The sequence below is a fragment of the Stylophora pistillata genome, chromosome 7 (genome assembly GCF_964205215.1).
Source record: "Stylophora pistillata chromosome 7, jaStyPist1.2, whole genome shotgun sequence".
Lineage (NCBI taxonomy): Eukaryota > Metazoa > Cnidaria > Anthozoa > Scleractinia > Pocilloporidae > Stylophora > Stylophora pistillata.
Genome location: NC_142525.1, coordinates 13,353,586 through 13,379,930, shown reverse-complemented (window position 1 = coordinate 13,379,930; position 26,345 = coordinate 13,353,586). Strand labels below are relative to the sequence as shown.

The window sequence follows — 26,345 nt, the reverse complement described above, 5'->3', positions numbered from 1 at the left end:
TTTCTCTGCTCCCTCGGTTTAGTGGGGGACTTTAGTGAATTTCTCTTCACACTGATCTAAAATCTTTATTCTTATGGTAATCTAAATACATTCGGGTTTTTTTGGCGAGCATCTCGTTAAGCGTTGGAAAAAAAAAATAGAAATGTTATTCATTAGCCTAAGTCGGTCCGCGTTGGGAAATGCTGTGCCCTGTCTTGAGTACCACCCTTGGCTATCCAAAACCGTGGGCACAGGTTTACCCAACACAGACCTTCCGTCTAGTGAATAACATAATTATATTTCCTTCAGTCAGAAACACTTGTGTTGACTTAAATCGTGTTTTAAGGCTTATCGTTCGATTTTAATTTCTATTACCAATATATCGACATGACTAATATCTGATTTACTTTTTACTCATTGCACTGGAAAAGTGTTCGCTTGGTGTTTAGTCTGAAATAATATCAATTTATAACGTTGCTAGAAAAATTATGGGTTGCAATTCTAAATATGTTTATAGACAAAATTGTTTGTCTATTGAAGTCTACAAATTAAAAATAAAATTTAATACTGATTGAAAGGTATACTTTACTTCGCTTCGCTGTTAGACATCTTTTGTATACTTGCTTAATTAAAGTAGAATAAAAGGTAACGTCAAATCCAAAATAGTATAGGATCTCATAGGACTGCAAGATTTATCACACCATTATACGGCAAGTTCGTCAACATTAACGTAGAGTCGATCATCGTAATTGTTCAAGTTTATCAGCCCCTGAAAAAAAGGGAAAAAAATCAGTGGTGTACTGAGGAAGCAGTTGTATGCTCCTTTAAGTTTGCAATAAAGCTTCCTTGCTTTTGAGCAAAGAACTCAACATCCTAACTGGGTGGAATTATATTTTAAATAAGCGAAATAAAATAAAAATTAAATGTTAGAGGCCCTTATGATGACGCCATTATCAAGTGAATCTTGCAGTGGTAGCAAACTCTATTAAAATTTCGAAGAAAGGAGCTTCCAACTACTATCTGAATACGAAATCGTATTCACTTTGGATTTTTGCTAACGGATTCAGAGAATTCCATGAAATACGTAATTGATCCTAGCTATTTCCGTGTTTTCAGAACAGGCTTTGAAACTTGTGCACAACTAAAACAATGGGTGACTTCTGATCAGACGTGATTTTTCTGAGAATGTAGTCAAAAAAGCTTCCAAACTCTGGTGACTTGAGGTTAATGATATTCCACAGTTGTATCTTTGTGTATGTGAGATCAAACTTAAAACGATCAAAGGTTAAAAAGCCTCTTTGTAAACTCCACAATTCTACCTTGTGCTGGTCTTCCATTTCTTTCAGTTTTGTCTTCAATTTCTCAAAAGATGGTCTCAAGTCAGGATCATCTTTCCAACAGTCTGTCATTACGTCATACCTAAAACACAAAGACGTCAAGAATATCTCAGCACATTATTGGTGGCATCGAGTAGGGCGTCATTAAGCCTAAAATGTTGCGATTTTTTCTAAATGTTCAATAGCAGCGTTTGGTTTTTGCCTTACTAATCATAAGAAAAAAAACTCCAGTTTATTGACTCATTCCAATATATCCGTTAGGTAGGCTAACTCAACATATAAGGTGAGTTTAATTTTGACTCGAAAATAAAAAAGATCCCAAAACACTTAATACAAAAAAAATTTTACAAGAGAAAAGGCGTCGCAAGAAAAAAAAAAAAACAACAACAACAACAACTACTATAAGAACAACACAATTGTTTCATACAATTTATCATCCACGTGTTGTGGTTTAGGTATTCTGTATCCCCCTTCTAGTGACGTTAAAATCTGTCTTCCATCCATCTTTGGATATGGTGAGCCACCTGAAATGAAGAAGCTACTCTTGATACACTCCAACAACTTTCTAACTCTATATTTACTAAGTTTGAAAATATGGTTTCACACTATAGTTTTAGCATCATTGCTCATTTTATTCCGAGCTGAGCCTGCCGACTTCTTGACTTGTTAATACAAGTTTTGAGGCCAAAATTAAGGGCCTGTCCAATAGCTGTGTAACTTACCAATCGTGAAAATCTCATAGAGGAGAATTCCGTAGCTCCACCTGCAAAACAAACCGGATGAATTTAGTGGATTACTGTTTCCTTTTTTTTTTTTTCAGTGAAAAAAAAAAACAACAACAACAACAACAACAACACCTTCAGTAAACCCTTTAAAGAAGGTCATTATATTTATCACATAAGCGGATCCTGGGCCAGTATTTATTACTCAAAGCCAGAAAATGTATTACCACTCCTTTTCAACGAGATGATGCCACATCAATAAAATATAATTACCCCATTACAGAGTAGATACAATAGCTCTTCCCAGACCTGAAAAACATTTCATTCGAAGCCATTTTCATTAAACCTAAAAACTATGTTTATGTGTTCTTTGTACTCACACGTCACTTTTTGTAGAATATTTTCCGTACTGCAACGCCTCAAAAGCAGTCCATTTTAAAGGGATACGTCCCTGAATGAAAAACGACTTGAATTGATTGGTAAAAGTTATGAAAAGGTGAGAATGAGTCATAAATGTTCTTGTACTAAACTTATCACGAATTTCTACCTTTGTTAAATAACTCTAGCGGTGATATGATATGTTGAAGAGCAACCAAAAGAGCCAATACAGACAATCACACAACGTACTTAATTTCCACACCAACTTTTGGTACCTTTGACCTCATTTGATAAATGTTGTCCTCTTGAACATCTCTGGCCATACCAAAGTCTGTTACTTTGCACGTTTCCCCTTCTCCAACCAACACATTACGAGCTGCAAGGTCTCGATGGATAATCTACGACAAATCAACACAAATAACGAAACCAGTTTAGGGAGTCCAGAAGAATCGAACGAAAATACTGAAAAAGTTTGATTAATAAAACAGTTCACTAACTAAATATGGCGTTATTACTTACTGGTATCGATGACAAATATGACATTCCATCGGCAACTTGCCACGCAAACTTCATCAGCTGCTTTGAAGTCAGATTTGTTGTTGGTTTGATATCTGGGTCTTGAAAGTAAGTGTCATTTAATCCACGGCTCTTTCTCAGGTATCCCAGTAGATCTCCATAGGGAACATATTCAATTAACACCATCAATGGTCCTATCAAGCATGGGATGCGTGAAAATATACAATGTTTCTCGAATTTCTGGTGAGCAAGAGATCTGCCCGAAAATAACTGTTTGGGTTTCTAAAATATAATTTCCATATTTACCAGATTTCGTGACACATCCCAGAAGTTTAATGACGTGAGGATGGGCATCGAGTTCTTTCATCAATTGAAGTTCAGTCAACAAGTCCTTCCTGTCCGATTCACGAGCTTGATCTGAAAGAAGATCACCCAACAGCTGTTACCTTCACAAGTAATAGCAGTAACTGTAGCGAAATTAGTAGTACATTTCTCTGAGCTCTTACTCTGAGCTCTGTGTTGCTCAGTGATGGACCATCCTACTCAAAATCATGCAGTTATGAAATAATATTAAGGTTAGGAAATGCGTTATAAGAATTTATCGTATATGGAGCTCGTGTATAAAGCACACTAAGACTGACTAAACTTGGCAGACAATCAACCCTGCTGCAGCCTTCATGCTCAGATTACACAACACAAGTAAAGTCAAAACATTATTTTCAGTCGAAAAATGCAATGAAAAAACACTACGTACCACTGCTATACCTGTATGACCATGCTTTAGTGATTTTGAATTCAATAAGCGTAAGATTTCCGCGGAACAATTACTGGGCGGCATACGCTTGGCAGAGACATTTTCTCTTTTCTTATCGCGGCTAAATGTTTAAAAGGATTATTATTTTGTTATTTCGAATTGAAAAAAGAAAACAGTGTTTGAGGTTTGTTACATTTAAGTAAGTGGGAGGTAGGAGAGTTGATAATAGCAAGAATTTATATTTTTACTTATATACGTTTCTGCAAGTTAGTTCGTGTAAAAAAAAGGTAGATTTTCTAATGAATTTGGAAGAAAATATAAAGAACGTTTCAGATTGAAACTGAGGCCACGTGAGATGCTTGTCGTGTCTCGATTACGCAGGTCTGGTCAAATTATTCAGGGTTTAAGTGGTACCTAGTTTCAAAGCGTGTTATTATCAACTTAACATTGACTACCAGTTAAAGAATAGATATACTACCGAAATGAGCCTTTCTCTTCCCATTTAATGGAAAGCGGAGGAGGGGTGGGGAAGGTGAGAGATTGGGCACGCCTTGTTTCTTTCAGGGTTAAGAAGAAGGCAGAATTTTCGAAGTTGCATGCTGGAGGTACCTTCGGAATTTTACATTTATTTGTGTATTAAATACCTTTCAACATCTTAACAGCCACAAGTGTCGTCGTTGGTCTCCCCAGGAGACCTCTGACTTTTGCTTTGGCAACCTGACCAAATGCACCTTTACCAACAACTTTTTTTATAGTCACAAGCTCTGCAGGAATCTCCCAACAGCGTGGCGTTGAATATAAAGAGGCGTATTCATTTACTGGCCCGGAAGGTTGTGGAAGGTTCGCCCGCTCTGCATCTATTATAGAAGATGACCGATTCCTCTCATCCAACGCCATGTACTGCTGGCTTTGAGAAGGCTCCGCCATTTCAATCCCAGTCTACAAACATAACCATTTACTAAGAGTACAGTGAAAAGTCTTTTAATCTTCAATTTCATGGAAATGTCTCCGCATAATATCATCATTATAATTCTGTTCTCTTTTAGTACTTGTTCTGTAAATTCATAACCACTTATGACAATATCTTTTACTCTTTTTGGGGAATTTATGGGCTCTAATACGGTAAATTTCTCCATAAACTGAACAATTCCTTAACGAGTAAAACGTAGGGAAAACAGAGGTTATTTAAATTAAAAATAGTCTTGACCAAAACATTTCCGTTCGTGTATATCGCAACGGGGACTTAAAAGGACTTCCATGCAAACCTTCAAACATTTTTCCTGTCAAAATCTGAGACCTTTCAATTAAAGACGGCTTAGAGAAAACAGTAGGTGTATGTCAACTTCTGAATTAATGACAGAACTGGCTAGGCAAACAAACTCAAGTTAAGTGTCAACCACGACTTTTCACTGTTACTGTGCCTGTAGGCAGAGAAAGAACAATCTGGACTGCGCTAAGAACCAATCAAATTTCAAGATACGTTGCTGTATCCTCTTGGTAAAACGAAAAAGAATGTACGGTCTCGTACAACAGTAAGGTTAATTGTTAAAATATTCAAGCGACCTACACCAACAATTCCTATATCTTCTGTTGTTTCTCCTTTTTTCCTAAAAATAAAAAAAAAGAATATGATACTTTCAGTCAAATTCGGTCTCAGTTGAATGAAAAACGTGGACCATTTGTTCTCATGGAAAAGCTCACCTCCGAGCACTCCATAAGTATAGTCATGAAACGATTAGTGGCAGCATGCCATATTTTACATTGCTGTAGTGGCTCAAAGAAAGTCATGATCAGGTTTCATAAATATTATGGCTAAGCATTCTATACTTAGCATTAAGCGGACTAGCTCCGAAGAAATTATAATTATTTCTGGATAGCCCGCACTTTGAAAGTCTCGTGATTGGTTTAAAAGTCATCACGTTAAAGGATGCTCTAGGAAATTGACTTTAGATGAAGCTCTTGTCCCGAGTGTAACTAACATAATCCATGTTTAAAGCTACCAGACAAATTAACAGCTGTAATTAGTTTGAAGAGAATTGAAATAGGACGATTAACTATCGTTCTAAAAATCTCACCTTTCACCTATTCCCGTTCCCAAAACTTTAAGAAGAATGAAATATGAAAAACATGAGAAAGAAAGAAAGAAAGAAAAGCCAGCGCGAAATGCATATAGTAAGTAAGTAAGTAAGAAAGTAAAGGCTGTATTTAAATGAGGGTAGCACTAAAATAGTAAAGAATACTAATAAACCAGTGGCCCTCCTAGCACCAAAAATACAATAAAAATATTAGATATTAAAAACTATGGCTTAACTACATAAAAATGAGCTATGAAAATTACAAAATATAGATAGAAAGAGATTAATATAAAGGCAATACAAAATAATGTCCTCTGATATTTATCTCATTTATGCATGGACAATTTGAATTAAAAGCGGTAAGCAACAAGTCTAGCGCAATTATTAAAATCATATAATCATAGAGACACAATCAAACGAGGTCATACAACAATCACGGTTGTGAAGTTTTCGACGTGTGTGTATTTCGTAAGTGCAATACGTCGTGGAGGACACTAGCTGTGTTCAACTGGCTTCAACTAAACCTTTTGGGATTAACGCCCGGTGCACGTGAAATCACAAATCAGCCTATCTCCTCTACAGACTTAAAACGTTGACATTTAATATTGACGATGACACTTTCGCGTACTTTTGTTGTTTTTTCTTGGATTTTCTCTCATTGTGCATTTGTCAACTTTCTTTCGGTAATTTTTAGAAGATTCGAGTCTTCACTTCATATGAAGTTGGACACTGACATTTTTCCTTTTGAAAAAGGGATTTTTTAGAACCGTTTCAAAATCTACAAACTTACCTTGTTTCTAAATGAGGCAATGGATAAATAAATAAATAAATAAAAAAGACATGACTTTTCTTCGGGGCCAAAGTTGGCATCTATACAACTCTTACCATTTGAGTCCTTGCTGCAACGCTCTCTTAACATCCATACGAAAAAGACAAATATTCCACCAAAGAGTACTGTGGCAGTTGATCCAATCACTGCACCAGTAATAATCCCTGTAGCACCTTGAAAACAAGAGAAGAATAACACATGAAATACATGTCTTCACATAATATATGTTGGCAATTCTCCGCTCGATCATGACGTCTATTTCAACGCGTACAACTTTTAATTTAATTCCTGACAAATAACATAAAAGTCCATGAAAATGCGACGTTGATATCGACAGGTTGGAGTCCAACTAAGTATGAGAAATAAATTCCAAGTATTCCACCACATAGCCCTGCTCTTGCCTATTTTTTATGATGTTTAAAGACATTGTTAAAATTACAGAGGCCTTGCCGTATTGACCGAGCGATAGCGAGGTCAATACGGCTAAGCCATGGTTTGAGATTTCTCCTTATCGACCGAAAAGTTGTTCATTGTATGGCTTGCTAACTGAAGAAACAAAAAGCGGAAGTCGTCAATTTACATCCGGCAATGCGCACTTTTGCATGTTCGCTCATCTACCGTATTTATTCATCTATAAACCGAGCGATTTTTTAACAAAATTTTAGCAAAATCTCGAAAATCTGAGTTAGAGAAGGGTTCTCGGCTTATAGCCAAGTCTTTTTCCAAACATAATTTTTTCGAAACAGCATATTCAAAGGAAACATAGACATATTCGTATATAAGCCGAGATATTGCATGCAGAAGTAAACAACAAAACAAGTCGAAGTTAGTCATTGACTTTATTTATGTGGTTGCTTCCAAAGGAGGGGTTTGTTGTTTTCGGCGCGTAGTAAATACGGCTTACTGTTCGTGCTCAGTCTCGGCGTGGAATTCGTTGTACGTCTCCCCCTCATCCGATAGCTCTGCTGTTTCTTCCGGGTAGATTGCTTCATCTTCCGTGTCGTCTAGAGTATTAGATATTCTGCAGGTTTTGAACGAGTGTATAGATCTTGTGAAAGTGTTTTAAAAATTTCGAAACTGACCAATCAGAATTTCCCATTCCCACGACTGGTAAAGAAACTCGTCACATGTTAAGGTGTTGAAATTTGCGATCACGTAAAAAGAAAACTTACCTTGGCCTCTCTGCTCTGTAAACCAGTCAAGTAATCTCTCATCCAGCCGCGGATATCTCGGAGTGTAATGGCCCACCGTTGTGCATTTCGCTGACATCTTGAGCTCTCCATTAAAGAGAATCTCTTGATCTTTCCTCAAGCGATTCACTGATGACTTACTCTCCTGTTATTTCGGAATTGTTTTCGACGGCCGATAATTCATTGAAACTATTTTTTGTGTCGAAACTTTTGTGTTCATTTCAGTTTGTTCGAGAATGGAATTCTCTGAATATGGTCTCGGCTTATAGAAGAGTATGTTAAGAACATACCCGAATAATTAAGAACCTACCCGAATAAAACAGACCGACGCTTAGGGTCTCGGCTCATAGCCGAATAAATACGGTACTCAGACAAACGCCGGTAAAACTACACAAATTAGTGACCTACACAACTTCATCATATATTACGTCGAGAATTTGGGAAAAACAGTGCCCTAAGTCTTGGACACCATTAAGGCCGTTGACTAAGAGCATGTACTCAAAGCAAAAGGCACAGTTTATCCCAATACGGACCGACCTAGGCTGGTGAATAATAGTTATATTTCTTTCTAAAACCTGACGAACTGTTTTCCAAAAGGAAATGATTGATTTAAGGCTTTAGCAACGGCAAGACTCGCCTTAAACTGATCAAATTTTTGTAGCGAGTAGATATTGGAGACAAGAGAAGTAATTCAAATTAAACAGGGAGACTTCACTGAGAAATATTTTTAACGTTCTAAAGGCTTCCAAACAAACTTGGTAACTTTTTTGTAATAAGTATCTGATACGATCTAACAGTTGGTAATAGGCTTTTTGCAGTTAGAGATCACGTCCTTAGATACCGCCCAGCAACGCCATACCGGAGAGCAAGCACTCCAGTGATGTCTGACAACATAGAGGTCATAGAGGTCTGGGTTCGAACATAGAATACAGCGGATAACAAGTTAAAAGGTATTCCAATTCGAGAAACCCAGTAAGTTTTAAACGACAGCTTTCCTGGAGTGTATCAGCTACAAAATCATAATCATTCCAATACTGGATCGAATTTCGCCGCTTTCGTTTCACAAGTCGGCACGCAGCATAAACAACATGGCGTCTAACCAAGGTATTTGAGAAGAGAGAAGACTTGGAAAATCAACTGAAAGGCTTTTAGTTTCATCGAAAACAAGGTATGAACTTTTTGTTGAATAAATCAATTTTTTTTCTAGTGAAATAGGAATACATAACGCTGCTATAATCCGATATTCGTGCTCAAACTTCGGTGTCTTTCTTTTTCTTTCGCATCAGCTGAAAACTCCTCTCAAGACTTAGTTTTCTGCCTGATTTAACTTTTGCATTTGTGGAGAGGTGTGCAAAGGATGGGTCTGGGTGCCAAAGCACTGCTAAAGCTTATAAGTTTTTTGCTGAGCCTGGATATTTACACGACATTAAAAGTACAACATGTCTATGTCGGTGATTTCGCTTAATTGGCTCCAGTACGCTTGATCTTATAATTTTGCTGTTCTTATTTTAGTTACTTGTGAGTTGGATGCTGCTGTAATAAGAGCCCGATCCTACCGCTCAATGAAGCAAGGACCAATCTTGTTGCTTGTTTACTGCTGGGAGATGTTCGTGTGTATCCGGTGTAGAAGGATACTGTCACCACGTAGTTGGACTTGTTTACTACATGGCTCATTACAAACAGCTTGGTCTCCGATCAATTCCTGATGCTTTGACATACACCAGTAAGCCACAAAGATGGAGTATACCAAGAGAGAGAAAAACTGAGCCAAAAGAGATTCAAAACATCTTAGTTAAGAAACCAAAAGTAGGTGCTAATTACAAAAAAGTTATCAAGAGTACCCTTTACTCTCCATCAGACGTTTACTGTGCAATGGCAAAAGAGAATTTTGATAACTTTGAAACCAAACCATTGATGGCAAGTATCCTTCCAAGAGCAGAGAAGCTTGACAGTATGCCATTAGATAATAACAAATATGGAAAAGTACTCTTAGGTTTCATTCTTTCCCCAAACAACCTTTGGACTCTACTAAAACCAGATTTGACAACAGTGTCTCAACTGCCCTAACACAAAAACAGCAAGCTTCCTAAGATGCTACAACTCTGACTTAAGAAAAAACAGTGACACAAAGTGTAAAATATCTTTGACACATGCTGCGTAGGACGAGAATTGACGCCAGTAAGTTTGGTCTTGTTGCAAGACGGTAACGAGACTTTGAAAACCTAATTGAGTAGCTCAATCTATCTCGACATGTTGTAACTGTACCAATGAGATAAGGCATAGGATAAGAGGCAAAGGTGGCAATGGCCTATGCCAACAAAGCCAAGGGTGGCTCTGTAAATTTATTTCCATTCAGATTAATAATCCATCCTAAATGCCTCTGGCTTGGCTGCAGCCCAGACTGCAAGGTGTATGATCTACAAGCACTTTAGAATGGCTACAATCCTTTCGGTTGATTAGAAATAAGAGTTGTAAAGGAGGGGGGAGGGGAATGACTACGCTAATGTCAGTTATTTGACCAAGGATGCCATCACAAATGAGTATACTTTGAAGAACACTGACGTTTATTATCATCAAGTTCAGTGCCAATTAGCCCTGACTGGTCTTGAATGGTGCGATGTTTTTTCTTATATAAGTGATGATCGTTTTGTTTGTGTAAGGCTTCCTTTTGACTGAATTTTTTTTCAAGAAGATATAACATTAGTATACAAACTAGAAAAAAAGGAAACTGCACCATAAGGAGTTATCCTAACTAAACCGTTAAGTGTAGTATTGCTTTGGTAGGACGAATATAATTGAGACTGTAGTGAGAGTGAGCTTGGAGTTTGCACATGAAGTTTATGATTACCCTTGTGGTTGGATAAAGGGTACAAAAACATTCAGACATATAACAATTGACATCCTCCCTTGAGGGCCACATTGGTTGACTTTCCAGCCTAATAATTGCACCAAATTGTTATATTTCTACTGACAGAGGATAGATGGATTCGGAATCTGTGAGCAATGTATTGCTCAAGTATCCCAATCTAAGTCGTACCAAACGACGCCATGTTGTTTATGTTGCGCCGCCGACGTGAGAAGTAAAAGCGACAAAAGTCGCTACAGTTTTGGTATAATTTTGTCGCTTATACACTCCAGGGAACTTGTTGATTAAAAGTTACTAAATTTCTAGAATTGGGATACCCTTTAACTTGTCATCCCCTGTATTCTTTGTTTGAACGCAGACCTTTGTGACCTCTATATTGTCGGAGATCACTGGAGTGGTTGCTCTCCAGTATGGCGTTGCTAGGTGGTATCTAAGCACGTGATCTGTAACTGAAAAAGGACTGTTACAGATCCAAAAAAAGCGCACCTACATTTTTTTAAAGAATCTCTGGAGCACGCGGAATTAGGCAACCAGATGCGAGGACTTAAGATTCCGAACCACGATATGCTTGAAAAAAAAAATTATCATTCATTTTTGGGGAAAAAAAAATGTTTCTCTGAGCCTTAAAAAAAATTTTTTTCAGTAGAGCGGTGTAATAACTTGGTGAGATGAGTTTTGTCCGATTCTCAAGGCAAAACGTCAACTGAAATGCATTAAGAGAAAGACAGAAAAGTGTTTCAAAATAGTCAAAACATGTCCGGCTTTTAGTGAAAGAACATGCTGAAGCTTCTGGAGATTAATGGATGAATTGAACTTCACAAGCCTTTTGAACGTCTAACACTATATGAAGTAGTTAGAAATACTGCTGCTCACAGAAACCATTCGATTGTTTACATCTGATCGGCCTTTCCAAAAAGTATATTTAGGGAGAATGTTGTTGCATTGATAACATGTTAATGACAGTTTTCCAGTGTGAACTTTTTTACGGTTTCTTATATTAGATGTCAGCTTGAATGTATCCTCACTTCTTTACCATTTCCCTTTCAGCACAGTATCATGAGTAATTTAAGCTACACCTCAGCAGTTCTTCTAAAACTTTAGCTGTGTGTATTGAATTTAGTCTCCTCTCTCTGACGGTTAATCGGCCTTTATAGTTTTCATTTGCTCGAGTTTTCAATAATAAATAAATAAATAATAATAAATAATAAATAAATCGATAAGAACCGCCGCAGTACTTGTCTGACATTTTGTGCTCTTTCTAAATTGCATCATAATCCATAATCAGCCCGTGAGCATTACCGCCATATAATACCTTGCTTTAATCTTTCTCTTAGTCGGCCGCAAGCGTAAGCCATACGGTACTTGTAAAGATCTGTAGTGGCAAAGTGCACACTGATTGATTTTTATTGGATGAGATCTTGCGCCCTACTCTCGCACAGGGAATACTGCTCTAGTCTATCAGCTTGCCAGGTCGGAGCTAAGAAACAAATGCCTCGCAAGTTACTGCTTGTGCTAGATACCATAAACGAGAGTAATGTTCCAAATAGATTTTGAACAGGATGAGTGAATATGTGTTTGTGTTTCTCTTGAATCGGCGATTAAATCCCACTTTTATCAACTACACCGTTGTGGAGTTTATCATAGATTAAGATTGCTGTAGAATCTTGCAACCAATCAGCTACAGTGTATTTATCAAAAGTCTTAAGACTTACCGCCTGGTGGCGTTACTGTGCCTCCTTCAGTAGTTCCAACTTCGAAATCAACTCGCATTCTTTTTCTATTTATAGCACTCACAGTGAAGTCTCCAAGCTTCCCATCGTTGGAAGCATTACGAAGTACTGTAATTACATCTTGGTCTTTTGTTGTGGAATTGAATATAAGTGCTAGGTCAACAGTTACACTTCCACATCTTTATCAAGACAAAACATGAGGGTAAGAATAAAGTGAATTGTATTAGAAACTAGAAAACTATAACTCATCTGCTGATTCAGTCAGTTTACAAACCTAATGCTATTTTTCAACGGTGCACCTCTGAAACCTGCAAATCTCCCAGCGAAAGCCTCTTCCATCTTTAGAAAGAACAGAAAAGAGGGACTGAACAGGAGAACGAATAGTTCATCAAGCACCTTTTAAGACCAAGACACAATCTTATAAACACATGAATGTTTACTAAACGAAAATTACAGCTTTTAATAAATTTTTAACCGATAACATCTTTCAAAAACCACTTCCTAGCTTGCATTTCAAAGCGCTGCACATGCTCACTTGGAATGTTCGAGTTGATCAAAGTAGGTTTCTATTTTCCCAAGTGGCCAAAAATAATTGAACAACAACCAAAGCTAAAATTGTAATTGCATGATTTGCATATCATATAAAGCTGCAACAGCAGAAATGGTTGTAATTAGTCTATTCCCAAGAAATCATAATCTCCTGATAGGAGTACAAAAAAGAAAAAAACAAACGTCGCTGCTCTGATTAAAATGGTTACCACTTCTTGGAGTCTCATCAGTAATGAGGATTGGTCGTCTTTTCCATCGGTACAACTTTTCCTGGTTAGGACCATGGTTATGTTAATTACATTTCTAGCAAAGACTGAGCATTTAAAACAAAAGACACGATGATTAGAAACAAATGAGCGTATATCTCTTGATATTTTGAAGAACTCTTTGCATATCATGATTTACTTTTTATTTCCCGCATGAGTAATGCAGAAATACCATCATCAAAAAATGTAAAAAGCGACCAGAGGCCACCACTTTTGCTGAGTGACTCAAGCATCTGACAGGTTATCCAAGAAAATTGTCAATTGACTTTGATCTCAATATTTTGGGAATGGCATCATAGAGGGCTGGAGTTTTTCAAGTCTTTAGAGGGAAAATGAGCTTCTATAAGATATTCTAACAAAGGAGTTACTCTGTGAGAAATTTTACGTGTATTAAGTTACAAAAGCTGGTGGAAAGGTTTTTAACTTAGGTACACTAGTCTAGTTTCTTTCTGTCATTCGCACGCGTGATACATCTGGGTTACTTTATAAAAATTTCATATCCCAATCGATATTTCAAGTATGAAGGAGTTAGTTCTTTTGAGGAATTTAAAATTTTGTAAGGCAACCTCGAAATGATCCTCTTCAGCCTTTTATCACTCGGCAATGATTAGGACGAGACATTAGTAATAATGAATTAACATACCTTTACAATCTGTTACACTAGGTGATCGGTAGTAACCTTCATTACAGATGCAACCAGTCCTGTCAGTATTAGATGCTGAGTTTGCAGGACAAGGTTTGCATTTTTCATTACCAACAGAATCCTTGTAGAGGCCTTTCTGACAGACTAAAATGAAACAATGGGCAATTTCATCAAAATGCTTTCTCTTCAGAAGACATTAATGCAATGACCCTGTAATGTGCTTTTCAAGGCCAGCACATTTACTTCCATGCAAGCAACTAGTGCCTGTGACGGAAACTTGGACACATCTTGATAACCGTGGCACTAGTCAAAGGGTTGGTTATCATGAAGACAACTCCTTTTGTCTTCACTCTCAACAACCCTCACAATGACTATCACTCAGGTCTTCGAACAACATGTGTACATAAATTTAATGTAACTCCTCATCCTAGATATAGAGTTTTCAGAGCAAGCCGCTTAAAGACCTGAAATCTAAGACCCAAAAACGAAGAACCTCAAAACAAAGACCCGCCAATCTTTCTGCTAAAAGAATTAGGCAAAGCAAGGACGAAAAAAACTAAGGACGTTGTTTAGGTGGTTAACAATCTAAATGATCAATTACTTATTTTGGCCCCAACACTTCACAGGCAAATCCAAGTTTTAAGTGCAGCACGAACCTCTGCATGCAAAAGAGTCTGAAGATCCATTGGTGAGTTCATAAGCATAATCACAAAGGCAGACTGAGGCTGTGATGTTCCATTCCCCATTACTAAGGCACACGCCAATTGACTTTCTATTGTTTACATTACGTGAGTTAGGATCTCCACATTCTTCCTCTTGTTTGATTAAATTGAAATCATTTGCTGGGGCAACTGTTCTTGGAAATCTAACAAAGGGAGCGACGACCGTTTCAGAGCAGAAACGATATCTTACAACAAACTTGCTTATTGTCAAGCAGGCTCCTTGATCTAATAATGCCAAATAAATTCCCTTTGCTTTTGTTACTATTGACCCATAGAATGTGTCTGTTGTAAATTGTCCAGATGCATGAAGAGTTTCTGGATTAATAACAGTTTCTTTGTGATACTTTACTCGCACTGGGTCTGGAACAGAATCTAATATGTGATCCATATGATAAGAGTAAAGGGTGAAGTTTGTTCTGCAGAATGGGCCAACGTAAGTAAAGGGGCAGTTACGAAGGGTGTAGATCACTACAATATCGAGTCGTGTAGCATCTTTGATATTAATATAATCTGTTATCAACCAGTTCTTTGGTTCTTGATCTTGGTTGTTAATATCACAGACTTTGTAAGTTGGTGATGCTGTTGAAGGATGACTCCACTGCAAGAGAATAAAGAATAAAATAATAAACATTCACTCCAAAAGTGGCGAGCTCGTGCACTAAATACAGGGAGGACTGGTACACTTTACCGAAACTTTCTACACATATACTAGACGGGTATGAAGCATGATCAGATAGGCTGATGCTTTCAATGGATGCTAAATCAATCAAGAATGAAGATCTCTACAAATAACCAAGTCTAATTATCACATTATTCAAACCAAACTCAAAATGACATAATTGTACAGTGTATGTGCTTTTTCGTGGGATATGTACCAAAAACCTAGGTGGTTCATACGAATAAGCTTTGAACTCTTTAGAATAATAAATACCTCTGATTTTTACCGACTTATCATCTAATCTCCGTTATCTGAACTGCTAGGTAAAATCAATGGAAGTTCTAACTTATTGGAGAATGGGGAGAAGAATACTGGAATTATAAAAGATATGGAGGGAAAAATATTAGTTAACTGGTTTATGTAATTACTATGCAAATATTTATCTTAATCAGGTTCATCATCATAAAGAAAAATTGAACGTGATAGTTTACCGAAACCATTGGCACAAAAGTTCTAAAAAGGAAGTCAGTTGTTTTGATGAGAGTATGTTAACATATAAGTAGTTCTCTGAAAAATTCTCTCTGTAATGACATGACAAATAAAATGAAATTTTGTTTATTAAATCCTTGATTAAGAAAATATGATTAAAATTCCTAAGATAAATTAAATCTTCCTTCCTGTCATTTTCTTTTCAAATGAGATACGTGCTATAATAACTAATAATACAGAATAAATCCGGACCCCGCGACTTGGGGTAAGGGGAAGAGACGGCTGAAATTCAGACTAAAGTGGGGTTTACTGTTACAGAATATGTATACGTGCACCTAATACCGGCGAAGTTAATGTTTAATACTAAACGCAAGAAAGACTTTTACAACACGGGCTACAAAAAACAAGTAACTCACCCCTGCTCCTTCTTCACTTCCTTTAAAAATACTCCAGTACCAAAGATCAGACCCAGGTTCCTCGCTAAGAGTTTCTGCAGAGAAATGATAACGTTATAAACTCTTACCAAATGAATTAATTATCAATTGCAACAATTAAAAGCTAAATTTGCTTATGGATTTTGGTTAAAATTGCATCTTTTTCAAGAACCAGAAATGGGTCTTTGTACTTCTCTCGGAAGGAAGCTCACATTTTGAATTAACCCCCCCCCCCCCCCACCTTCTCACCTTACTTCCCCCTTTCTCCTCCTCCACGTCGAAACAATTAGTTTCCATCAAGTAAGGAGAATAAATAAAGTGAAGTTGGAACTTTGTAGGCGAATATAGGAGGACATATTTTTTTGTTGTCTCAAGTATAGGAATAAAGAGAAAAAACCTCGGACTTATGATTGGTGTTTGGCTTATACCCAACTCAGAGTTTTCAATACTTTTTCCTTCGAAAACTGTAAGAGACATGTAACCGCTTCCATTAAAGCTGAATGCTACCGCTTTCGATAGAAGCTGCAAAATACTTCATAGTTCGATTGACGCGTCCATGATTAGTGCTTTTAGATACAAAATTGTAGTTGGCGTTTCAGTTGAGGACAAGATCCCTCGCTATCAAGACCCATAAACGTTGCTGAGCAACCACTTACGTTGTGATTATGTTATGTACTTGTGATTTAACGCAAAACTTATCGCGAGTGTTTACCCTTCTTTTCAGCTCTTTCAATTGCCACGACGCCCTTTCTAAAATTGAGATTATTCCTTAGGCCATGATCACTCATTACTTTGACTGATAATTTTTCAATGTAATGATAAGTTTTTCGCCTCGATATATGGACGCCTCAAGGAACGAGGGAAGGAATAAAGGTAGAAAGTTCCTTAATTACTCTGATGTCTATCGCATGTGCATGTGTCAACGCGGAAATAGAGATTAAATTCTACCTTAAAAATAAAGCATTTACAACTTTGCACTCAGCTTGTAAGGCTTACAGACAACTCAGTTTCACCAAAATATAAAACAGTTAAAATAGCCTCAAACAAAAACGAGCTAGTGGCTCCTGAAGGAGGCCTTTGAGTGGGATTAAAGCTTGTAACTGAAAGCCGAAATTCGCTTATTAACTATAAAATATAATCATTATAGCTATATCTGTGAAAAATGAAACCAGCTGGTTTAATTAGACATTTAAGCGATGTGATCAAAGTAAAAGAATGAATTGTTTACCTTGCATTTACAGAGATTGTTAAGTTTTTTGATCGAATTGTAAATATCACCAACCAAAAGCATTGGTTCCCATGGGTAGACAAACAAACTCAAGTGCAATTGTTCTGGATGGAGATCAACGAGCTGGAGTTTTTTTAATTTCCTCAGAGATCTTAAAAGCCATATTTTAAGAAGTGCGGACTCTTTCGAAAGATGGCTACAAACTACAACCACAGACATCGACTGATTCCTTAAGCTTTTGTTTGAGACTACAAGATTTAATTTTAGAAGTCATGTTAGGGAATCAAATTTAACTGTATGATATTCACATTAGGTAGATGTTTCAGTGTTTTGAAGATTCATTTGGTTTCGTTTATCAATTCAACAACCAACCATGTTTCTCAGTAAGATGGACATTTTAGATTAAAGGGTGAACTCTTTCTTAGAGACTTGGTTCTTGGCTTCTGAGGAAGAGTTTTCCAGATTCTTTTGACAAGCTTATGTCCATCGCCAGGTCTCTTAGCTTTAGGGTCTTGGCTTATAGTTTGGTTCAACAGGATAACATATGAACCTACTATTTCTCCAGCTCACCATACAGTTCTATCTAGCTCAGAGGTAGAGAATAAAAGCACTAAATCTGAGACAGTGAGGTTCCGAATCGTCATTGGGAATAGCATTATTTCTTTGACCACCCCTCTAAAAAGGTTTTGATGGCAGTACCCTCAGGAGCACAATCTATTGTAACCACACATTGCTGGGAATAGAAAAGAACTGTGAAAGTAAAGCATCCCTAAAAAAAAAATCCAAGCGTAGCAAATAAAATACTCTTACTTAAAGTCAATTTCAAAACAGTCATCCGCTAATATGTACTGATGTCAGGAATTGCTTATGATCATTTTTACCAAAGCATTATGCAAATCGACAACAAACGTACATGTTAGAAACGTTAGCATTCACGTCGATCTCGAAACTATCGCATCGAAATTAACGAGTATCAGAGGAAGGAGCATAATCAAGGCTCATAACTCAACATTATATTTCGTTAGTAAATTAATTCTTACGCCCTCTTCCAACATTTGTGCCATACAAAGAGATTCAATTTTAGACATATAACTTGTCGCAATACACAATATTAAGATGAAAAGAAAAATACGATACACTTCACTTGAATCGTCTTTGAAAGTATCGCTTCTCTTTTAACGATCAAGACAAAGACAAAATTATAAGATCAGATGTATTCAACTGCTTACTCTTGTTACTAATTGTACCCGCAAACGTTACTTTTGTAGTGATATACAATTCGATTTTCACTGCACGCAGTGGTTAAATTAATACACGTGTTACTTTACATTTGGCTGTATTTACGATCCCTTCTTGATGACATGCGGTCTTTTTACACGCGGTGAGTTTGAGGATCTTGGGGAGAAAGTTAAAGATCCTTTAATATCTCAGCAAAAACTTAAAGCTCCTCGAGGATCTTGGCTAGAAAGTGAAAAGTCGTTGGAGATATGGGCGAGAAAGTGAAAGATACTTGAAGATCTCGGCAAGAATATGAAAGATCTATGAATATCTATGCAAGAATTTTGAAGATCCTCAAAGAGTTTTCTAAAGTTTAAGTTTCCAATAAGATCCTCAATACGATCCTACAAGGTCTTTATGGAGGTCTTCTTAGATCCTCCTGGATTTCTTCAAAGATTTCCACCGGGTCGACAAAAGGGTATTGCTTCAGTCCCCCACCTCATTATTACCATATTGTATGTCTCATCTATACTTGCTTAGATGAAATTTTATCAGTAGTAAATAAAAATTTAAGTCGCCTTTAGCTTGGTGTGACTGGTTACATGTATTATCAAATGAGATAGGCAAAGACGAACCATTGACCAAAGAAAGATGCAGTAAATACATATTTCGATTGATCAATCAATTGATAGATGGATTACTTGACATATATATTTTTGTTGTTAGAGACAGTTAAAATGGACATCAATATTTTTTGCTGTAAGCATCTTTGTTTAATTCAATCTGTAAGTGCAAAATTATTTCCGTACATTGTAGTACCTTTTCATTTCCTCCACATCATAAGATATAACTCATTTAACCTTGAAGTCGTTGTATAATGGCGATGAAATGAATGTAAAGCCATGCTCAACAATTATAGTTTTGAAAATAGAGAGCGGATTATGACCTTGATATGGCTTTATTTAACAATTTTTTCGGAAACGATCAGTAATTAAACCAAACTTTGAAAACGATGAAGATTAACTTAAACTAATATTTAAATCAAAACCGCAGCCGGAATCTCCTTTGAAACGCTTCGAATGTTGAAAGTTGGACACTGCACGAGTACTAACGCTCGGTGAAGGTCACGAAAACGTAAAAAATCCGCAAATATTTCCCAAGTCAGAATGTTTCGATACAAATAACGAAAAATTATTTCAAGCCGACTGAATAACAATATATCTAGCAGCAATTTTAACAATCGATTGTTGTTTCAAGCGAGTTGATGAAGGCCGAGTTATGATTTTTTACTATTGCCTGGTCGAACTTATACAATTTCGATCGACTTTGGCATAACTGAGCTTGACGAACTTAATTCAAAGCTTGCCGAACCTAATTACTGGACCTGAAATACCTCCAGTCGTCTAAAAACCTCTAATGAAGAGAGATGCGAACTCTTACCTGCATCTCCTAAGATTCCACGTAAAATAGCGACTAGCCATAGAACCAAAGTTGTATGGTATATCTTCATCTTTTAAGGATGCAACCGATAAATGGTCTCAGCTGACATAGATATTGCTGATTAAACGTCAAAGAAGACAACAGAGCAAGGCCGGAAGACAAGTATGCTCAAACCTAGGCGGTGTGCGCACTCCGATTGCATTGCATTGTGGTAGCGTTATTTTTAATATGGCGGTAAAAGCGGTAGAAATGGGTAGAGTTCGACCGAATATTCTGTAAAAGTTAGGCCTTTTTTTTTTCCTTTCACTATAAGTGAATATAGTTTGATATATTCTGAACATATAGTATTTTTCGTTCATATTTGTCACGTATTTTTACACGCAAGCACTGTATTTTAGCATGTAATTTGAGACCGGTTTTCAAGCATGTCAAATTCGTTGTACGTCGTAGTTTGACGCCTTTCAAAAACTTGTATGGCCACTTTGATCCTTCTTCAACAGCTTAGACCGAACGCGCTCCAACGTTACAAATGTTTTATGCATTTTAAGTGATAGTGTTTAAGACCCCTTTGTGGAGGGAAAAGGCCCATTGATGTGTTTAGTGTGTTGCGTTATTAGGGACTTTAAGCAAACCACGACGGCTACGGCAACGAGAACGTGGAAAATCAATAGATCTAACTGGCAGAACAATAGCCCAGCACTTGAACTTGAACTTTATTTTTATTTAGACACGGTAAATCTATCAGATAAAATAATAATATTATTACAATCTATTATTACAGTTACAATCTATTTTAATCTATATAAACATGATCTAAAATTTAAAAGTAAAATAGAAAGAAATAAAGAAATTCTGCTTTACATAGATGCCGTGTGTGTTTTGTCGATTCAGCATTTCTTTGCCGTCCTTTACAAAACAACAACGTGAAATCGCCAAAATTTGCGTCGTCTGCGAAGCGAGACCGCGGTGCAAATTATTTTAATCTACATTTGGAACGCAACGCTACTTGTATGCGATATGCTGAGTTTGAGGTCTGGCGCCCTATGAGACGGTAAACTTATGCAGCCATTTTTGAGATTCTAACTAAAAGTAGAAACTCATTTTTTAATAGTCGTCTTCCATGGCGTTCATACTTAGAAAAAAATAAATAAATAAACTTAGCAATAGCTGAGGTGTCGGCCTAGAATGATTGCCCACGTGCAATCACAAGCTTTAATACTCGTATCCCATAATGCATCTATACCCATAATATATCTATACCCATAATGCATCTATACTCAAGGGCCCATGCCCTTGTCCTGTTGCTCTCGTGCCGCAGAAATATTTAATTTCCGGCTTATTCGTTGGCACTCAAACGCCAGAAATTCCATTAATCGCGAGTGTTGTGTGGTAAATCTTTAATCTTGATCATTGAGTGAAGAACAGTTTAATTAGAGCAATAAAAAGAGTCACTTGATCCATGAAAACCTCTACTTTCCGTGAGGCGACATGCAGGAAGGTCGGAAAGCAAAAGACAGTCGACCGTTAAAGGTGTTGATAGGCCTAGCGCCTTTAAATCTTCTACTCTCAAAGTTTAGCTCTTATTAGAATATCTTTTGATAACTTTCCTTTGCGATGTGATAATTAGGGTCAGTTTTGAGGTGTCATAATTCTTCATCGAAATGTTCTTGAAGTTTGGCAAAGCCGGATGAGATTCTGTTACAAAAGACAATATTTTCTTTTGTGCGCGCGCTATTTTCTTTGTTCCAGAGTATACTTTGCTCCTGAAGTAATAATTCCAGAGATACGTCCCTCAAAACCGTCATATAGGTTTCCTCTATTCGCGAAGGGTATTTTGAAACTCTGTACGTTTTACAATAGGCGGACCGCGACAAATTCGTTCTTAGGAGGTGCGGGGCTTCTCCTTTTAAAATCCCGTATTTACGCTCGGCCCGGTGGAAAGAGTTCGTGTATTACAAGTTCTCTGTCTCTCTAATATGCGTTTGCATGTCAAGGGTCAGTTCACAGTTCAATAACTCGCGTCTAGGAATATAATTACTGACTTTGAAATTATTCATCCCGCCATCGGTTTGTTAGTGTAACTGTTGCCATTTGTGTCGAGATTCTTAGGCAGATTGCAGTTTCGAACCTTTCTAAAGAACGTCAGTTGCCTCCTAAGAACGAATTCCTCACGGAGGAATGACAGGAGTCGCGCAGGCCCGTCAAACGTTTTAACTTTCAAAGGAATGGCAACAGACAGTGAGTCCCCATTACAATCAACGTATATTCACGCCGTATCTCGCTACCACCAAAGATGTTCACTCCAACGCGTCAAGATGCAAATGACTCAATTTTTGTTTTACGACCATGTTGCAACGCAATCAGAGTGCACACACCGCCTGGCTCAAACCTAGCACCATACAAAACAGGTCAGACCTTAATGACCTGGCCCAGTAGTCAAGGTATTGCAGTCAAGGGAACTGGGCAAAATCTAAATGATTTAGAATGAAGGGCTAAAGAGAGGAGACCTTTTAGAGTCAGCACATCGTTTTCAGGGTCCCATCCAATCCACATTAATAGAAGGCTATAGATTTAACCATGCCACGCTTTTGTTAATTTTTCTTTTTTGTTTTATTCACTCTTGATACCCCAGGAGTCCCAAGCTCACGTCTCGAGGAAAAACAAAAGACTAATTCTTGAAAGCGTCACGCGTTACTTGACGTGGTGTTAAGTTACGCGAGGAGCCGTTGAGAATTTGAATGCGTTATAAAGAATATTATGGGCATTGAAATATGGTCCATTTACAACACTAAATATTCCGAAATGTGAAAATTTTACACACTGACTCACTTTTTGTATTTCTGTTGTGTTTTTTGGCGATTTCCGGCGTTTTGGGCTTACCTTGCCACTGCTTTTCCTGTTATCAGAGGAAGTCAAGGCACTACGATTTTGACAGTTTTCAAAGCGGAGGCGGTTTAAGCCCAGAGAATCCATCTCTTTGACAACAAGTTCATTGCATCCTTGGAAAGTGTCTCAATTCCAAAAATATCCGCGCTGGACGCTGAAAACGAGCGTTTCTACCATCATTTTCAAGTTGGTCTCTTTCTGCCTGTGGCTGTTTGACGTACAGACTAGACGCGGCCAGGCAAGAGGCTTGGGTCTAAGCTCAATTCACTCTCTACCGAGAGTGTTATGGTCGATTTATGCACAATATTTACCTCACAAACAAGTTATTTTAACCCGCGTGATGACGACCTCCGCTCTGGCTGTTGAAACGTCAGTCACTACTACCGACAACAGTCTTTTCCAAGTATGCTCTTAACCGGACGATCAAACTATGCATGAGAACCACAGATCAGAATCGAATTACATTCGTAAATTTGTTGAGATATTAAAACCCCCGCTTCCTAAATGCTTCTAGCTTCAGGTTAAGTGAGAGTCTGTTTATTTCAATTAACCGTGATCTTTGTTATAAACCCATATAGGTTTTTTTTTTTTTTTTTTAATTCTAGTGTATCAAAATGTTTAGCTATTAATATGGACCCTGATTATGCCCCAGCTTGTTGTGGTTTTACGATGCAACATATTATGAGGCCTGTTTACAGTTTCTTTGTAATTCAGAAAACAAGCAATAAAACTGTGATTGATTGCTTCAGTTGTAGAGATGGCCCTTCTGTTGAAGAAAAGATTCAAACCTCTGTAAATGTAAAAATATGGGAAAAATTCGTCAAATACGTAGAATCATTTGCAAACAGATCGGCGAAATCATAAATCTCTAAAAACACTGTAGTTAGATGGTATCGACCTAGACCCCTCCCCCACCAGGCACCCAACCATTCAAACCAAAAAGTGGCAATCTGAGGCCCTGTATGTATACATTGCCGTTTGGGACGTCATTTTAACTAATCGGGGAGTGAAAAATTGACTCAAAATTCCAAAGCCAATTCTGTTATAACAAAGAGTATAGAACCAATTTTAGCTCCTTGATCAAGTTGGAGTAATAAAACAGGAAAGTCCAAACAGATAGAAGACATGGGTATAAAATCACACATTTACTCTTAAAAAAAAGGAGTAATTCAACTTTGGTCTTACATGGATTGGGTTTAATGTGAGTAACGATTTGCTTCCCCCCGTAAACTCAACTGATTTGTAGGTGAGTAAGAAAAACCTACGTCATTAGCATCGGTAAGGGAAGCATGAAAAAATTAAAGAATGTAAAGAAACAAATGGGCCTGCCTTGCCACATAAAGACATTGTTATATGCTAGTCCAATTCTCCTTTGTTTCTGTCCTCCCGGCTTTTTCGTCAAGATTAGAATTCAGGGAAAAGAAATCAGTAGTTATAAGGTAAAATGGTTTAGAAAGACTTTGAAAGATAGCCGAGAGAACCCAGTTTGAGGGGAAAAAATTAAAGTAGACACGACCAATATCCAAGCAGATTGCAATACTGTGCATCGTGAGTATTACAGACAATTTCGGGTTACTTAGTTATATCTAATTTTTGTGTCGGAGAGGGGAATCTCACACTCATTTCAGTAAATAGTCCAAGAGTTTTTGCTACCCGTTTAAAATTGTGTGTGGGTCAGTAAACCGTAAGGATGATGGTTAAAAAATTATTCCTCACAGGTAAACTGAAATTAAAGGAATTACAAAAACAATGAGATATGAGCCTTAAACTCCATGCCCTTACCCCTCCCCCTTCCCCCCTTACCCCTTCCTCCCCCCTCCCCCCTTCCCTCCCCAGTCACTGTAGTATCAACAAAATGTTCGTGGCTCTCAGGTGATTAGCTTTACCAAGCTCACATGGTGAAAAAGAAACTCGCGTTTCAATACAACCGCCACAACAATTATTGCGTCTTGCACTTACGTTATTTTTAAAAAATTGGTTACATTTTCGACACATTTTACACGAAATTAATATATATTGCTGAAAATAAAAACGATTACTGCTTTCATATCCTCGTATACAAATTGGTCGCCTTTTTAAGCCTAAAAAAAAAAATACATATAAAAATATACGAAAGCTGTACTTTCCCTCGCTTCGCTGTTAAATAGTTTGTTTTTCTTAACACAGAATGAAAGGTTAACGTCAAATCCAAAATAGTATAGTATCGTATACAAACTGGTCGTCTTTTTAAGCCTAAAAATTAAAAAAAAAATACATATAAAAATATATGAAAGCTGTACCTTCCCTCGCTTCGCTGTTAAATAGTTTGTTTTTCTTAACACAGGATGAAAGGTTAACGTCAAATCTAAAATAGTATAGGCTCTTAAGGGGCTGCAAGATTTATCGCTCCATCATTTTCTCTGCGAAAACTCGACTGATTACACGGCAAGATCGTCAACATTCACGTAGAGTCGATCGTCGTAATAGTTTAAGTCTATCAGTCCCTGTAAAAGAAAAATAAGTTTTTTTTAAGTTTGCGCAGGCCAGATTTAACCTAAAACGATCAAAGGTGGGTAAGTGTCTTCGTAAACTCCACAGATCTACCTTGCGCTGCCTTTCCATTTCTTTGAGTATGTTTCTCAAACTCTCAAAAGATGGTCTCAAGTCGGGGTCGCCTTTCCAACAGTATGTCATACCTGGAACAGAAAGACGTCAAGCATATCTCAGTATGTTATTATTGGACTAAGTTAGGGCGTTGTTGGGCATAAAACGTTGCTATATACATTAGGAATGTTTGCACTTACCGGTTTCATTTGAGCTACGCTCGAGACTTCAACAAAAAAGATCTTATAAAACAATGTTACTGCTGCAAGAGAAAAGGCAACGTAAGGAAAGAGAAAAAGACCATTTTTTTCTCGTACAACTTCTCATTCACATGTTGTGGCTTAGGCATTCTGTATCCCTCTTCAAGCAACTTTGCAATATTTCTTCCATCCATCCTTTGATACGGTAAAACACCTAAAATAAAGCAGGTACTCGCAATATACTCTTCCAAGAATGGTCCAACGCTGTAAAAATATGTTTTATACGATTTCTGGTCACTTTGATGATGGTCATTTCATTCCAAGTCAGTTCGTTCCATCTAAAGGTCACTTCGTTTCACAAAATAGTCAGTTCGTTCCAGGAAATGGTAACTTCGTTCCACGAAAGAGTCACTTCGTTCCATAATATTTTCACTACTATATTTTACTTTTTAGTTGCTCTTCTTAAAGCATCATGTAGATTCTAACCAAGGTCTGCCATTTAATTCGTACAATGGATATGCAGGCCACTTTGAATTTTTGTGGAACCCCCTTTACCGTGTTCTGCGAGCTAGGATAACTGTTGGTCATTGCTTTTATTTATTTAGTGGCTCCTAAACAAGCTGTTTCTTTGACTACGTGTTCATTAACATTTA

At 37.3% G+C, this 26,345-nt stretch overlaps 1 protein-coding gene across 1 annotated transcript; it reads right to left on the bottom strand.

Annotated features, from left to right (window-relative positions):
• Window positions 1-51: 51 nt before the first annotated feature.
• On the bottom strand, window positions 52-20,195 carry LOC111346412 (ephrin type-B receptor 1-like). The gene is made up of 19 exons (XM_088728041.1): window positions 20,024-20,195; window positions 16,120-16,193; window positions 14,491-15,154; window positions 13,835-13,978; window positions 13,135-13,238; window positions 12,651-12,715; window positions 12,359-12,555; window positions 6,647-6,763; window positions 5,762-5,786; window positions 5,254-5,293; window positions 4,331-4,625; window positions 3,239-3,349; window positions 2,936-3,126; window positions 2,692-2,814; window positions 2,419-2,489; window positions 2,039-2,079; window positions 1,744-1,840; window positions 1,299-1,398; window positions 52-748 (listed from the first exon to the last, which is right to left on the bottom strand). The coding sequence occupies exons 1-19, from the start codon at window positions 20,091-20,093 to the stop codon at window positions 683-685; spliced, it is 2,595 nt and encodes an 864-aa protein (XP_088584167.1). The 5' UTR covers window positions 20,094-20,195; the 3' UTR covers window positions 52-682.
• Between the last annotated feature and the right edge of the window lie 6,150 nt (window positions 20,196-26,345).